Raw genomic sequence first — 17,279 nt, 5'->3', positions numbered from 1 at the left:
ATTAATTAAAAGAACCATGAACGTTTAAGTGTAGTGACTTCAGATTATGAGTAAGTGAATGTGTTGGGTTCATTCAACATTTTATAAACAGACACGGAAGGAAGACGAGATATAGACTCGTGAGGAGAATGAACAAAGATGTGGACAGCTCACAACCTCCTGCCCATTGTGACACACTCTGTCGTTCTTCCTCTTTTTATTGGGTTGATCTACCACATGGACGTTACTGTTCTGAGGGGTTTGGGGGGGGAATGTGACAATCGTTAACACAGGCAACAATGCAGACATTCTTTAACACTTAAAGCTTCTCAACCATAAAAATGTCTTGGCCATTTGTCTTGTGATGAAGGCACATTTCCTGTCTTGTGACTGCAGTCGACTCCAACTCACACAGTTCAAACAGAGGTCACGATCTTGAATAAATTCACAAGGTTGAATAAATGCTTTACAATTAACTCTTTGACTGCCATAAACGTTATATAACGTTTAGTAAAAACCTACGGAGGGGCGCCGAGGACGTTAAAAGACGTTCACTGTTTTTTTTTTTTTTTTGGAAACGGGTGGAGGAAAACCTTGGGCAGCTGTGCTGAAAGTATCAAGCAGATCTCGTTAGTATAATGACTCATTTTGGCCCCTAGATGGCAGCGATGACTCTCTTTGGACAAGATTGGGTGGGCGTCAGTAGAAGACGTGAGGCGAAGCTAGAGTGTTGAGGGGACAATGGCTGATGAAGCAACAATGGCTGATGAAGCAACAATGGCGACCGGTTGCAAGCAGCTCACGCTTGAGCATTTTTTTCAAAGACGGAGCATCGAACAATACTAAAAAGCGCATTGATGTCGACGATGATGATGATGGTGACTCCGAGCTTGACGCCAAAGTTGGAAGCTTTGACGCGACCGTTATGATCACGTAGTAAGCCTTACCGGCTAGCGATGCTAACGCCGGAAAACGCGCAGCACAACCGACCGGGCACTTCTGCACAAGCGGACATTCGATCGGACTATGGAGAGTAGTCGAAAAGCATCGACCAATGCACATTGATGATGATGATGGTGACGCCACAGTTGGAAGCATTGACGCGGCCGCTATTTTCACGTCATAAAGCCTCACCGGCTAGCGCTGCTAACGCCGGAAAACGCGGAGCTGCACAAGCGGACATTCGATCGGGCGATGGAGAGTACCCCGAGTCCAATGCATATTCATCGGAGGAGCGGGTACAGTCTGATCACGGAGAAGACACTGGTTCTGGACTACGATGCCACCATGAATGGAGTGGATAAGATGGATCAGAACATCTCTTATCACCCGGTATAGCAACTGAAGGACATGAGGAAGCCAGACGTAACACCACCGTAACGTAACCGTAGCATGATCCTGATAGTAGACTTGATGGCAACACACACTGCAGTATATACTTGCTATTCCCCGGAAAAAACGGCCGGCAAGAAAGTGTAGCTTCTGCACGCGAAGAGGCAATCGCAGTAAAACTAATCTGTTGTGCAAATCCTGTTGCGTCTCCTTGCACGCAGAGGAGTGTTACACAAAAAGAAAAACTGTCGTTGAAACATCCACATAATTGTAAATAGTACCACAGTTGCACACATTTGTAAATAGTTTGCCAAATTGTTGTCAAATTGTTACACTGTTGAATGTAAATAAACTTTTTCATTCTTGGTGGTAGTGTTTTATAGAAGTAAAGCACTATTTAGGTGTTTGTGGCATCATTCATGGACAAAAAGAAGAGTAAAATTCACTAGAGTGCATGAAATAATATCGTTTCACTAAAAGCTTGATTTCTCCGTATTTTGGTCCAAAACAAGCGCATTTGGGTGAAACTAACCATTTTCTATTGTTGATTACTAAAGAACGGAATAAGGTAGAAACAAACTATTTTTTTCTGATGAAAGTTCAATCTTTCATTTGGTAGTATGTGTGTTTCCATAGTCCAAACAGATAATTTTCTGTGGACCTTGAAAGATCAGTCAAAATGCTTAAATCGGCTGGCACTCACAGCATCCCTTTTCTGAAAACGTCTGGCAGTCAAAGAGTTAATAAAATACCAAATATGGAATCATTAGGATACATTAATCTAACAAAATGAGGATTTGGATTTTTATTTGTTTGTTTTTCTCCAAATTGTATGTAAAAGCACACATGGTGCCCCGAGCAGAGACTGCGGTAATTATGACTTCCCTAAGCACCGTTCAAATTATTGATTACAATGACCCAATAATCGCTACAACAATATTGCTTTTATTGTTCATAGAGGGCATAAAAACTAAAAACTACATATGTACGGATAAGTCTGATGCCACTGAACATTTTGAGTGGTCGAACGTAAGAAATATTCATAAATGACTTATTAACACTTATAAAATGAATCCAAATTTTGTACAAAATACTCCATCTGGGGTAAAAGTGTTTTCACGCCCGTAAAATGCCGCACTGAAGGACCTGTAGCTGTCTAACCTGATGCCTGCCTGATGTCAAATAAACAAATTGAACACTAAACTAAAGCCTGGTTTACACGGCAAGATTTTTTAATTAAGTAAAACATGAATAAATATTTAAAAATATATAAATAATGGTCTGCATCCACATAATCAACACATCACACACCAACAGATTTCATTCATGAAAAATATTCCCAGGTCAGACGCATTATCTCGGAAAACCTCTCGAGATTAAATGCGATTCAGTGTAAGCAAACATGGCGGATGAAGAGGATGCATTGGAGATTAAAATGCAAGTTGCACAAAAGCCAACTGGTAATGGAAACACATAATTTTCTAAAAAAACAACAACAAAAACTCTTAAATATCGCAAACAAGATTTTCCGCTCTCATGATGAGGTTTTTGTGTCGATATAGAAATATTGGTTAATAAATATTGGTTAATAATGATCACAGAGCACAAGCCTCTGCTGCTGCTCCTCACTCCCTCAGTGGATGGGTCAAATGCAGAGAACAAATTTCACTCCACTTAGATGGGCGTGACAATCAGTGGTAATTTAACCTTTAACTTTAACACACACCACCACAACCACTAACACCAAATGCCCAGTCCCGCCGTCAATGTTTATGGAATGCACACCTCTGCATAGTAATGAAAGTGCCAGTGTCTCTAATGCAAGTGGTGCTGTTTTATGCTGGATGGTGACTGTGCATTATGGTAATGTCAGTCCCTCCTGAGAGAATCTTCTCCAAAACAGGGCAGATATGTACTGTAAATGTACATATTTAGTATATGTACCTAATATGATATTATGTGATTCATAATATTTTTTCTGAGTTTTCGTATATGCAACTTTATGGCTGACGATGCAATCCTTTGCCTTCTTACATTATAGTTGACTCTGCAAAGATCGACCGAGAAGCCAGAATCCCCCCAGAAACTTTGAATGGCTTGAAAGAGCTTGGACTTTTTGGAATCCAGATTCCTGAGCAATATGGTAAGATTGTTAATGCAGAATTTGTCATGTTACAAGATCATGCATAGGGATTTGAAATTTAGTAGGGATGTTTGATACCAATTTTTTCAGTCCGATACCAGTACTAGTACTCGACTATTGTAGTCACCAGTACTGATACCACTAGTAATTTTGATACATAAAAGCTCAAACAGTGCAAGCCCAGGCATCCACAATCCATTTACGTATGGTGGTGTAACTTGAGGCGCTGCCTCCCAGTTTTGGTAAAAGTGTGTTTGCTGTCTCTCATCCATCGCTCCCATGTGGCTTGCACTTTGACACTCGACTTGACAAAATGTTAAAAGACTTGCAATTCGACTTGAACTTTAACAACAATAACTTGTGACTTGAAAAGACTTGCTTCATCTACCAAAACAAAAATATTAAATGTATGTTAACGATTAAGTTTCGTCTTGGTGTGTGTGCGTGAGTGTTTACGTGTGTGAGCTGTGCTGGCACAGCGCCATCATTCAGACATGTCAGGGAATCCGCAAACACACGCTGCCTACGCTAAGGCAAACTTCAAAATAAAGTTGACCAAATAATACATTGACACCAATGCATCAGCCTTGGCGGATTTTACCTTGAAGTCTGCCTGCATGCATGGTGGCGGGAAAGCCAGCTTGACTTCCCTTTGACATTTTGGCTTACATGATTGACGTTTTCATTAAAATTACTTATTTTCTACCACCATTGTCATAATGCCATCCCGAAAGTATTTTAAATAGCTAATTTAGGACTTCAAGTTAATTACGCCGTCAATGTATCATACAGTACAAGTCTCCGGCGTTTGTGGCTAGTAGCTAGCTGCTAGCATTAGTATCGGGTTCCTGGCTGGCAACAGTAGTTTGACAGCTGTTGCTTGACTCGATTGCTTTTCTTATTGTTTTCAATATTGTGGACCGATGCCTACCTTTGTAATCCACTCTCCATGTTTTCATGAAGGAAATGTGACTTAAATTGCACTTAGATGTATTTTCATTATTAAAAATAAATAAATAGAACTTTGCCTTCATTTATAATTATGTGATAAAACACTAGCTTTAAAAAACAAAAAACATTCAAAATTTCTAATATGGCCATTTGGATTTTGGGAACACAACTTCAAGTGCAATATAACGTAAGGCAGGATACCTTGTTATTTTTATACATGGACCATGTATAAAATAATTATGTATCTTTCCTTGAATTGCACTTAAAGATGTGTGTTCTGAAATCCTAACGGCCATAATTAGACATTTTGAGTTTATACTGTATATATTCTTTAAGTTTTAATGCGCAAAGCATTTTATAAAATAAATTAAGACAAAGTTTTGTTTATCTGATTTCATTTTTATTTTTATTTTTTTTGAAAAACAATCTGATCCGTGACTTTAGTGATCCGTTGCACCACTAGTTATTTGGGTACGAAAACTGAGGTGGTCAACAAAAAATGAATTGCAGTATGTCCAAGATTAGATCACTGACGGAGAGGCAACAAACTTCAAACTCGTTCAACATCTGCACAAAGAACGGTAAGTAAGCTAATGTCAGTTGTTTTTTGGCTAATTGTTGTTGCTAGCTGCGTAGTTAATGAGACTGTAAACTCACTGGAAACACATTGCGAACACGGCAACACGGCAATCTGTTGCACCTTTCTGGGTTCACTCCCTGAGTCCCTGACTTCTACTTTGAAGGTCATCAAAATAATACAATCTACAATGTTGTTAAAATGACTCAAAATGACTTGAAACTTAAAAGGACTTGTGAATTGCTTGAGAATTGTCGGTCTTGACTTGGGACTTGACTTGAGACTTACTTGTGACTTGCAAAACAATGACTTCCACCTCTGCCCTGTTTACACCGTTGTCCAGCGATTGGAGTTCCTTCGTTAATCCTCTCGAAATAATGGCAAGTTCCTATCCGGGGTCAGGTCGCGGGGGGTAGCAGCTTTACTGGGGAAGCCCAGACTTCCCTCTCCCCGGCCACTTTAACCAGCTCCTCTAGCAGGATCCCAAGGCATTCCCAGGCCAGCCGAGAGACATAGTCTCTGCAGCGTGTCCTGGGTCTTCCCCGGGGCCTCCCGCCGGTGGGACCACCTCTCCGGGGAGGCGTCCTGGAGGCATCCAAACCAGATGCCCGAACCACTTCAGCTGACTCCTCTCAGCGCGGAGGAGCAGCGGCTCAACTCAGAGTCCCTCCCGGATAACCAAGTTTCTCACCCCATCTCTAATAGAGAACCTGGACATCCTGCGAAGGAAACTCATTTCGGCTGCTTGTATCTGGGATATGTTCTTTCGGTCACGACCCACAGCTCGTGACCATAGGTGAAGGTAGGTAAATCGAGAGCTTCGTCTTTCGGCTCAGCTCCTTCTTCACCACACGGACCGATACAGAGTCCACATCACTGCAGACACTGCACCAATCTGCCTGTCGATCTCCTGCTCCTGCCCTCCCTTGTGAACAAGATTCCAAGATACTTGAACTCCTCCACTTGGGGCATGATCTCATCCTCGACCCGGAAAGGGCACTTCATCTTTTTCCGACTGAGGACCATGGTCTCAGATTTGCAGGTGCTGATTTTCATCCCAACCGCTTTACACTCGGCTGAGAACCACTCCAGTGTGGGTTGGAGATCACGCCTTGAAGAAGTCAACAGCACCACATCATCTTTGAAAAGCAGAGATGCAATGCTGAGGCCACCAAATCGGGCTTCCTCAATGTGTCTAGAAATTCTGTCGATAAAAATTATGAACAGAATGGGTGACAAAGCGCGACCTTGGTGGAGTCCAACCCTCACTGGAAACGAATCCGACTTACTGCCTGCAATGCGGACCAAACTCTGACATAGGTTGTATAGGGACCCAACAGGGTGCTTGGTACCCCGTACTCCCGATGCATCCCCCACAGGACTCCATGAGGGACACGGTCAAACACCTTCTCCAAGTCCACAAAACACATGTAGACTGGTTGGGCGAACTCACATGCACCCTCGAGGACCCTGCCGAGGGTGTAAAGCTGGTCCATTGTTCCACGGCTGGGACGAAAACCACACTGCTTGATCTAGACGAAAACCACACCTAGCCAGGGTTCTAAGTTCGGTGCTGAAAAATTACCAGGAACAACATTTTCAGAAGAGTTCCTGTTGTGTAAACATGCCTTCCTGTTAGAAGTTCCTGCAGCATGAAAGGGCCTTATGCTCCAAAATACATGCTGTGTGTGTGTACGTGTGCTGTATCTCAATAAGATTTGTCCACAGTCTGCTGTGCATTTCAGGTTCATGATTTTTACATAAAGAAGCTCATGAGAAGTTTGTTTGTATTTGCATTTTCAGGAGGCCTTGGATTGTCCAATACCATGTATGCGCGACTAGCGGAAATAACCTCATTAGATGGCTCCATTGCAGTGACACTAGCTGCACATCAAGCAATTGGACTGAAGGTAAGATTTAAATTCTGTCAAATACCTCACATTGACATTGTCACCAAATCTTTGTAGAATCTTGAGAAATTGGGAAAGCATGTGACACAGTTTGATTTTCTGACAGTAGTTCTCTGTTTTAGGGTATACTTATAGCGGGAAATGAGTTTCAGAAGAAGAAGTATCTGCCCAAATTAGCCTCAGGGGAACACATTGCAGCTTTTTGTTTGACTGAGCCTGGAAGGTAAAATCTTTTAAGCTTTGTTTGCAATTCTCAACTATGAGTTTAGGAAATTGGTTCAGGAAGAGTATCCATCCATCCATCCATCCAGAGCTCGACACTGAGACTAATTTATCCGCAAATGCGGCTAACTTTACAGTGTTTGTTGGTAAAAATTTTGTCCTGTCACACGGCATGAATAGTTGTTTTAATTAGTGGTGCAACGGCTCATCTTTGAGCAGTGATCTGTAAGGATCAAGTGGCACGGTTCAAGTCTTACACAGTCCATAAAAAACAATTTCAAAACAAGAGCTGCATGCAACTGTAAAGGGCTTTCGCAACCCCACGTAGGGGTACTTGCACATGGGGTCCTGTCACATAGGACATATGTCTAAAATTGGTATGTGTTTGCCAACCGTGTATGTGCAAAGTTTCATTAAAAGGCCAAAAATGGTGCGCAATGCCCAAAATAAAATCAAAATATTCATGTTCGTGACAGGTCTGATGTGTGTGCAAAATTTCATGAGTTTTTGCCCATGTTTAGACCCTCAAAAAAAGCAGTATTTTCCTTTGCAATCAATGCATCGCGACAGCAACAGCGTACGACAAAATAATATATATTTTTTTACCAGCAATATATTTTATTGATATTTAAAAAAATAAATAAAAACAACTTTCAACAACTTACAAAAAACAAGATTCTTCTCATGACAAAGGAATTGTCCAGGCTAGCTAAGATTATTCTCCAACATCAAGATTGCCCTTGATTGTATCTTAGAAAACTACCATTGCATACATAGAAAAGAGCACAACAAATGACAAATACTACCAGTGCAAAATTACATGAAAACAAACAACCCTCACCCCAAAAAAACAAAAAACAAAAAACAAAAAAAGCAAAAAAAAGACAAACATAAGGTCTCTAACTTGGCAAGCTTCAGCCCAAGTTACTTCACGATTATGTCAAATCGAGAAGGACAAACTCAAATGTACAATACACACCATAACGCAGTGTCATACATATACATAAATTACATCTGAACAGAAAGAGTGTTAGTTTAAGAAAATGAAGTCACTTGGGGTAAATTCAAGTTCTTTAAAAAATGTTCCATTTGAATTTGATTACATGCTCTTGGTTGCGTATACAGATTTGTATAGTAACTTTAAAAACATTTCTGTATTTCCTCAGCTTTATTCACCGTATGTGGGTCCCTTATTTTATAAATTGAATTTTTTGCCTCTTGTTTTTTTAATTAATATGCCAACAATTATGTTGACTTACCCCCTACCTCATAATAACTTTGTTTTATAAACAGCAGCTTTTTCTAAATCTCCTTTGCGTGAATGTCATTTATCTCTGCTCTCTTCTTTTTAATTTCTTGAATTATTTTCTCAATGTCTTTATGCTCTTTCCAGTCGTTCTAAGTCTGATTTTAGGGTATCAAGTTTCAACTGTCTTAAATATTTTTAGATAGACTGATTTAGCTATTATCTTTCCTCTCATTACTGCTTTACATGCATCCCAGAGCACTGCCGGGGAGACCTCCCCATTATCATTTTCGTCTATATATTTTTCAAGTTCTTTCACAATTTCTTCCTTTTCTTGTCCCTTTAAAATATTTGAATTTAATCTCCAAATTGTAGTTTTTTTCTCACTCACCAAGCAAAATGTTAAATAAAGAGAACTGTGGTCTGATAAATCCATTACTCCTATATCACATTTTCAACTCTATTCATATCCTTGGCATACATCATAAAATAATCAATTCGCGAATATATGTTATGTGGTAATGAGCAGTGAGTATAATTCCTCATGTAACGATTCAGCTCCCTCCATACATCCACCATGCCCAGTTCAGATAACAGATCCTTTATTTTTTTTACTATTCACACTATTTTGTGTTCCTCCTCCTGAGGAATCCAGCTGCATGTTTAGTCTTTGGTTCCAATCACCTCCAGCAATCAAAATACCCTCTGCCTGTGATGTCATCATGTCAAACATCTGTCTGTAAAAATTCCACTGTGAGCCTGGTGGCGCATATATATTAAGAAAGGTCACCACCTCCCCCTCAAGTTTACCCTTAACCAAAATGTATCGTCCTTCCTTATCCCCCACCCATCAATTCCTTTTCAAATGAAACCTTCCGTGAAATTAAAGTAGCCATCCGGTGCCCTCATTTATAGGAAGATGAAAATATTTGATTGTAACCATTTATTTTAAGCTTAGCGTGTTCCTTCTCCGTTAGGTGGGTCTCCTGCAAAAATGCCACACCGCACCTTCTTTTTTCATTTTACTCATTATCTTACTTCTTTGTGTTGGGTTGAGTACACCATTTACATTATATGAGACTACTCTAATGCAATTTTTGGATGCCATAATTCTCCATTTCAAATAATGTTTGATTCATTCTCCCTTCTTCCATACCATTTATTCCACCCCATTTTGCTACAGAAAATTTGGTAAACCACCAAAAACACAGAACAAGTATATAACAGAAAATTTACTAAACTAACTTCCTTAAGTAAGGTCTGAATATTGACCTTCTCTGAGCTCTTGTTTCCAGTCTGCTCTGAGGGATGTCCTCTGCTTCTGGGATGTAGAGGGCCCTCACTTTATATAACTGCCTCTGTCATAAATCCACAACAGCTATACATGTATACTACTCTGACGTCATTCTCTCATGAAGATGATCATTTGACATTAAACAGTCATATACAACATTTTTACCTGAACTAAATCTATACACGTTTCTCACCTTGGTTGTCCCAACAGGTTATACTTCGCTTGCTAGAAACTGTTCAAACCTTATCCTGAAGTGTCCCGATGTCTTCTGAAAGCTTGCAGTTTCTGTTTATGGCCCCTTGAGTTCGCCGTGTAGGTCTTCATCCACATAAACCGTTTAATTCGCTCTGCCCAATTTTCCGCTGGTTTCACAACCTCCACCTTGAAGCCTCGGGCCGCCAGGTCTGTTGTTACTCCGGTAACTTTGTAGTTTCATCACAATGGTTCTCGGCGGGGAATCTTTGGGTGGCTGCAAGGCAAGTGACCGATGTGCTCTTTCAATCTTCATTTCAAACGAGGAGGGGAGAGTCTAGTTTTTCCCGGAGGAGTTTTTCGACGAAGACGATCATTGATTGAGCGCTCCCCTCAGCTCCTTCTTTCACTCTGTGAATCCGAACATTCTCCCTCCTTTTGCGGCCATTCTCATCTCCATCTGCCTCTGCAGCTCCACAAGCTCCATTGTAGCTTCCTCCAAGTTCTGCGTGTGTTCCTCTGCTTCCACAACTTGCTTTTCCTCGTTTCTATCATTTGTCTTCTTAATTTCGTCCTTAATGATGTTGTGCAAGGTCTCAGAGTTCTCCCGTCAGAACTCTTGTATCTCTCGCAGAATTGTTTTCATGCTTGCCATGTTCTCAACAGGTTCTTGTGACTCTTCTGTTTTGTTGATCGGCCGCGTAGTGCGTTTGGCTTCCACTCCCGCGCCCGAAATTCCGGCCAGCTCCGTACTTTCTCCTCCTAGTTCAACTGCTTCGCCCGTTAGCTTTGTCAGCTCGCCTGTTAGCTTAGCACGCTTGTAACTTTGCAAAATCCATGCTTTTATTTGATGTTCAGCTTCTTTGTCATTGCCCTTACTATGACACTCTTGTATTTTCCTTTAATTTCTCAAATTGACATAAGCGGGCTTTCTTAGTCTCGTTGTCAGAGAGCTCACTTCTTACGCTGCCGCCATGTTGGAGTCCAGCCGGAAGTCCCAGACAGTTTCCTTTTTATAATGTTTATTTTATATTTTTATATTTATATTTTTATTTATGTTTATATTGTTTATTTTTTCCATTGGTAAAGTTCTGGACAGTTCCTAATCCAGTCAATGAGCTTCGGTTTACTTGTCCTCCTCCATGAGATTGCTATGACTCTTTTTGCAAGCAAAAAACATAAATCTAGAGCACTTATTATTTTCCCCAACATATGATGACCATCAGGATATAGTCCTAAAACAAACACCCTAGGTTCAAGAACTAGTTTTACATCCAATATGTTTTCTAAGGCTTGTTAGACCTCTTGCCAAAAGTGTTGAACTTTTATTACATTCCCAGACACAGTGGAAGAATGTCCTCCCCACACCTAAAACAGCAGTCAGGGATGGCACCATTATACTTATTAAGCTTTTCTGGTGTCCTCATTAGCCAAATATACTGAAGCATATTTAGTTGAGTATTGGTAGTCTTTATTTGTGCACATGCCTTTTCCCATTCCTCTGAGGAAAAGTCCCCCTGTAAGTTTTCCCTCCAGGCATATTCAGTTTCTGTACAGAGGACTCAGAAGATCTTGCTTCTAACATTCTATATAACTTTGAGATGATTCCCTTTCCATAGCAATTCTTTTTCATTTCCATTGCTAAGGTGGACAACTTGGGAATCAACATGCACTGAGTTTGAGCCGATCTGATAAAGTTTCTCACCTGAAGATATTTAAATAGATGTTTACGAGGAACATCATACTTGGCAATCAACTTGTCAAATGGCATCAGAGTTCCACCTTCCGGACCCTAGAGATCCCCTAATGTCTTCAAACCTTTTTTTTAGCCCAAATCCTGAACCCAGGATCGGCTCTGCCTGGAGGGAAAAAATAATTGTCCCATATCGGGCTAAAGCGTGATGCGTGAGGATAATTCACCCATACTTATATTTTATTATTATTATTATTATTATATTATAATTTTTTTTACCTGATACCAAATTGTAATCATGTGTTTAACTATAGGATTCTTTGTCTTATTTTTTTAGCATTCTCACTTTTGACGAGTACAAGTACTGAGGAAGACGGAGGGGGACAGAGTAGGATTCAATATACATCCAGTGGGAAACATTCATCTGTAAAATAAAACAGTAAAACTAGAAAAATTTCCGCGGAAATTTTGAATGGGCCTGCTGACTCTTGTAAGGTGGAAAGACGCAATACTTGTAGCAATAGTAGTAGTAGTAGTATAGTAGTAGCAAGTACTTGTAGTAGTAGCAAGTACTTGTAGTAGTAGTAGTAGTATTAGTATTAGTAGTACTTGTAGTTGTAGTAATTTTAGTAGGAGTCAAATGGCCAAGATGGCCGCCGACCCGGGTGGGCGAGGGGGAGAGAGTCCTTGGCGTACCTAATCAATTGGCCAAGATGGCCGCTGCCCTGGGCGAGCGGAGTGGCGAGAATCCTTGGTGTACCTAATTAATAGGCCAAGATGGCAGCCGCCCTGGGTGGGCGAAGGGGAGAGAATCCAGAGTGTACCTAATTAATTGACCAGAATCCTGGGCGTACCTAATCATATGTCCAAGATAGTAGTAGTAGTAATAGTATTTGCAATAGCAGTAGTCGTACATAGGCCAAGCCTTGAGTACACCAAGAAAAAAAGGGGGTGAGTTGAGCTCAACAGTGAGAGAGATGATTGGCTGAGGCAGTTGCTATGCAGACGTGAGAGACCAGGCAGTCTAGCTAAAAAAGCACTATTTAAATAGCAGTCCATTCCATTGCCTTTAAAAAATAATAATAATAATGTTGCGTTTTTTTTATTTTTTATGTATTTTTTTTTATGTAAATGAGCTGAATTGTTTAAAATTTAACAACAATTAACATGCACATTCACGCACACACATTGGAGTTGAACATGGAGACATCACGCACACACATTCAACACAAATGCATGAGATACGCACACCTCGAACAAAAGCCTCTCACGACTTAACGGTTGAAGATGCAAATTCCAGAAATAGCTCGTTAGAACGGCAAGGGTTTGGGGAACGCGAGCATGTTCTCATTTTTTTAATCAGATGAAAAATGACCAAATTAGAGCAGGTTGAAAACGTACGATTTATAAAAAATGAAGAGAGAAAGGCGCCGAAATTCACATGGAAAAGATAGACGAAAAAGTCAGACTTCTCCTCGCTTAAAGTGAAAATAAAGGTACTAAATGACACCTTAGCCAAATAAAAGTGGGTTTGTCTGAAAGCAGACCCTTGTGACTACAAAATGTGCGAATTTGATGTCTAGTGAGCAAAGATTGTGGCCATGGTGACGAGTTGAAGTGAAACTTTTGGAAATAGATTTTTTGGTTCCCGTCACTCAAAGGCTAATTGCTCCACTCAAGCCAACGCAATACACACCAATGTTACTGTGTGATTTTGTCTTTCCTTTTCCCATTCATTTCAATGGGACTTTTTTTGGGGAGTTTTTTGGGAATAGCGTCGCCATGGTAACTCGGAATTCCTAGAAAAAATAATGCCGCAGCGAGTCAGATCGAGCCGCATCGTTTGATACCTCATTTGTGCCGGTGCGATCTACGGTACGGGCCGCATTTTTGCGGAAAATAATAAACCCTTTTTCCCTTTTTCTAGGATAGTAATATGTGCCTTCTGCTTCGCAGCAGGCCCATAATAAAACATCACAGTCCGTAATTGTGCTGCCCAGTAATACCATAAAGGGTTGGCGCATTTGAGGCCGCCTCTATCATACGGTAAGTACAAAAGTGACCTTGGCCTTCTTTTATTCCATAAAAATTGAACAAAAATACTCTTCAAGTGTGGAAATAGATTAGTAGGAGGTGGCAAAATAAAAAGACTTACAGTAATTTCTGGACGATCAGCAGCTACTTTTTTCACTTGCACTCGACCCTGCGCCTATACAAAGGTGCGGCTTATCCATCGGGTCACAAGGGGGGCATACTATAAAGGAAGCGCAAGAGTGTCAGGCAGAGCAAAACAAACCAAGTGAGCCCAAATACAGTAGGATGGACGGAACGAGAGCGAGGCAATTTGCACCCTCATTATGGAAAAGAAAGTAGTGGCAACCCGGTGCAGTATCATTAAAACACCTTCGGCTTACAGTCAGGTGCGGCTTATATGTGTAACAAACTCGAGTATTCCCCAAATTTAGCTTGCGCGGCTTATAGTCAAGTGCCCCTTATAGTCCAGAAATTACTGTAGATAACTTTTCACCTTAAACATCTTAAGATGAAACGCCAAGTTTGAAGACGATCACATAAATTCTGTAGGAGGAGTTCATTAAAATATGATTCCCAATAAAACGGCCAAAATGACGACAAATGACGACAAATTCCAAAGCAAATAAAAATGGCGGACTTCCTGTTAGGTTTAGCATATGGCTCCAAAAAACTTTATTGTACCTTGATGGCTGTTACATATGCCTCCAATTTTTCGTACCGCTAGGTGAACTGTACGACCCGGGAATGCATTGTTAAAGAGGAATTTTGGACTTTGGAACGCAAAATGTTATGCCCCGCCCTTGGGGGCTCCAAAATACTTTTTCGTACGGCTGTTACAAAAGCTGCCAAATTTTCATGCCTGTAGGTGATTAGTACAACCGGCAATGCTTCGTTAAGATTTTTTTTCCCCTTTGCAAACAGTGCATACCACGGCAATGGTGTGCAATAAAATAAAAAGCTTTCAGTAACTTTTCATCTTCAACATCGTCTTTTAAACTGTGTCCCGAGGGGGGGGGGGTCAAGCAGTCCCGCCCGCGTCTTCCGTGCGCTTGAAGCAGACTTGGTCGACTGAGACCAAGCTTTTGGGATAGCATTTGATCATTTTTAATCACAATTGACAAGCCAGATGATTCATTCATCATTCTGAACACATTTCAAACATTACCGCGATCATAAAGTTATTGAATCCGCTAAGCTTACTAATTAGCTAAACTTAGGTTGTTACAGAAGTTACCACATCATTCATTTGAGATAGACATACAGGTTGTGTACAAAGATAAACAACAGAAGTCACTTGATTTCAGTCAAGTACATAGAGTCCGTTTATGTCCCGAATTATGTAGAGTTCAGATTAATTAGGAGCGACAGGATTCTTGAGGATAATACTGATAGTGACCGCTAGAGGGCATAACTTTTTTTATTTAAATGTTTTTTTTCCCGAGAGAGCTCAGTATTGTTCATTCTGTAATTTTACCGATTTGACATGTAATCATCATTGCTCTCTTTTTTTAAAAATTATTATTATATATATATTTATATATATATTTTTTTGTATGTGGGTGAGTATGTGTGTGTGCATTAGTGCGTGCGTGCATGATTGTGTACTCATTAGTTCACCTAAAACCTATTAAAAATCCCATACCGTTCACCTAAACCGAATACTTCAGAATCCAGCTTGAGTCGTGAGGTTGTCAGGAGACCCGAATAAGGATCAAAGAAAAGAAAGGAAAGTGAAATCCAGCACCGACCAGACATTACCTACTACCCACCGGGTTACCAACCAGAGTCTTTCACCAACCCCAGAAACATCTAAATTCCAACAAATTAGGGAGTCTTCAAGAGGCCAAAGGAGAGACTGAGAAAAGGAAGGAAGGATAGATGAAGCAGAGTGAGATCCACAGACATCAGCCTCCACCGATTCAACGACCAGAGGAAGAAGCAGATTGTGTTTGAATTTCGATAGATGCTGGTGTGGTGGATCTGGCATGCATGAAAACCTCCACTAAAGAGGGGAGCCGTCAACCCCGGCCAGGACAGAGCAAGCACAACCCCCCAGGGCCCCCCATGCCACGGCAGCGCCAAGGGACAACCCCCGGGCCCCGCAGGGGCCACCAGCCGGAGAGCAAACCCAGGAGCCAGGAGCGCCCCCAACACGGCCCGCGCCCCCAACCCAACACAGCAGGACGGGGCACGGCAGACCCGCCAGGCACCTTACCGGCCACATTCCCCGCTCCCCCCACGACCCGGCCCCAGCTGCCCCCAAACCCCCAGACCCCCCCCCCCTTCCCCCAGCACCCAGCCACCCGTAACCCCACCCCAAATTGTGTTATGTGCCCTATGTGTCTATAAATAAAGTGTATTGTGCAAAACTAGTGCAGTGAGTTAAGAGGGGCGACCAGCGGGGCCCTTCCCAACCGGGTGGGGGCAGGAGGCGCACCCGCCCACCAAACACCCATCCACCCCACCGGGACCCCGGCGGGCATATGGGACCAGCCCGGCGGGGCGATAGGGCTCACCCCTCAGATACTGGGGCCCGCCAGAGGTGCCAGGAGGCCCACCAGTGCGGGGCAGTCACAACACACCCGACCCACCCACCCGCCCGGGGCCCGGAGCCCCGGGCCATGGATGGAGCCCCCGGCCCAGGGTAGGGGGAGGAAGGCGGACAGAGGAGAGGGAAGGAGACGACAAGAAGGGCAAGGGGCGGTGGCAAGGCCGCAGAGAGAGGGGGGAGAGGAGGAGGAAGGGTGATGAGGGAGAAGGGACAGGGAGGCGGAGGACGGGCGGGGAGAGGCGAGGAGGGAAAGGCAGCAAGGGGGAGGAAGGGGGAGAGGGAGCCACGGGGCACCCCGGAGGCCCACAGGCCCCAAACCACGTCGCCGGGCCCGGAGCGACGGACCGCGCCGGGGCGGCGCCACCCCGGGGGAGAGCACCGCAACACAGCCATTAAAATGTGATTTATGAGGAGGTTAGACCATTGGTCGATATTCAGAGTTTGTTTATTTTTCCAGTTAACAAGAATTGTTTTTTTTGCGATAGTAAGGGCTACAAGTGCAGATTGAAATTGTTTACGTGGTAAGTCAGTTGTTGTCAGGTCACCTAGCAAACACAAGTTCGGAGATAAAGGTATTCTACAGTCCAAGATAGCGAAAAGTTTTTCTAAGACTTTAGTCCAGAAATACATAACCGGAGTGCATAACCATAAAGCATGAAAATAAGTGTCTGTAGTGTTTTGTAAACACTGGAGACAAATGTCGGAGTCTGAGAGTCCCATTTTCTTCATCATATATTGAGTAATGTATGTTCTATGAATAATTTTATATTGGATAAGTTGTAAATTTGTGTGTTTTGTCATTTTAAATATGTTTTCACAACCTTGAATCCAAAAGTCAGATTCCGGAGCTATAGACAAGTCTGTCTCCCATTTTGAGATGGGTAAAGACATTTTATCAGTATACGAAAGTAACTTATATATTTTTGAGAGGTTTTTTGTTGTTGTCGGAGAAAGCTTGGTAATATCTTTAGCTAAAACAGGTGGTTGGAGCGTACCCCGAAGTGTTGAAATTTGTTTCTTTATCATACTTTTAACCGTTTTTTATTTTGCATTTTTGAAGCAAGGATGTATATGATGTAAACATATCTGAGAAAAGATGGTGGAGATGTGTAATTCATTTCTGCTCCCACACACCAAAATAAAACTATTGGTTGT

The 17,279-nt window shown here is 41.9% G+C and overlaps 1 protein-coding gene across 1 annotated transcript in view; it reads left to right on the top strand.

Moving 5' to 3' along the window:
• acad9 (acyl-CoA dehydrogenase family, member 9) overlaps positions 1-17,279 on the top strand; it is a 91,190-nt gene that overhangs the window by 10,326 nt on the left and 63,585 nt on the right. The window contains exons 3-5 of the mRNA XM_086086036.1: positions 3,353-3,454; positions 6,786-6,892; positions 7,015-7,115. Coding sequence (XP_085942162.1) covers positions 3,353-3,454; positions 6,786-6,892; positions 7,015-7,115 — 310 coding nt within the window. The remainder of the gene's footprint in view (positions 1-3,352; positions 3,455-6,785; positions 6,893-7,014; positions 7,116-17,279) is intronic.

Source organism: Leptonotus elevatus, chromosome 10 (assembly GCF_054856555.1).
Source record: "Leptonotus elevatus isolate MCC_2025b chromosome 10, RoL_Lele_1.0, whole genome shotgun sequence".
NCBI classification, from domain to species: domain Eukaryota; kingdom Metazoa; phylum Chordata; class Actinopteri; order Syngnathiformes; family Syngnathidae; genus Leptonotus; species Leptonotus elevatus.
The sequence above is the reverse complement of the archived record's forward strand: the minus strand, read 5'-3'. Positions and strand labels throughout refer to the sequence as shown.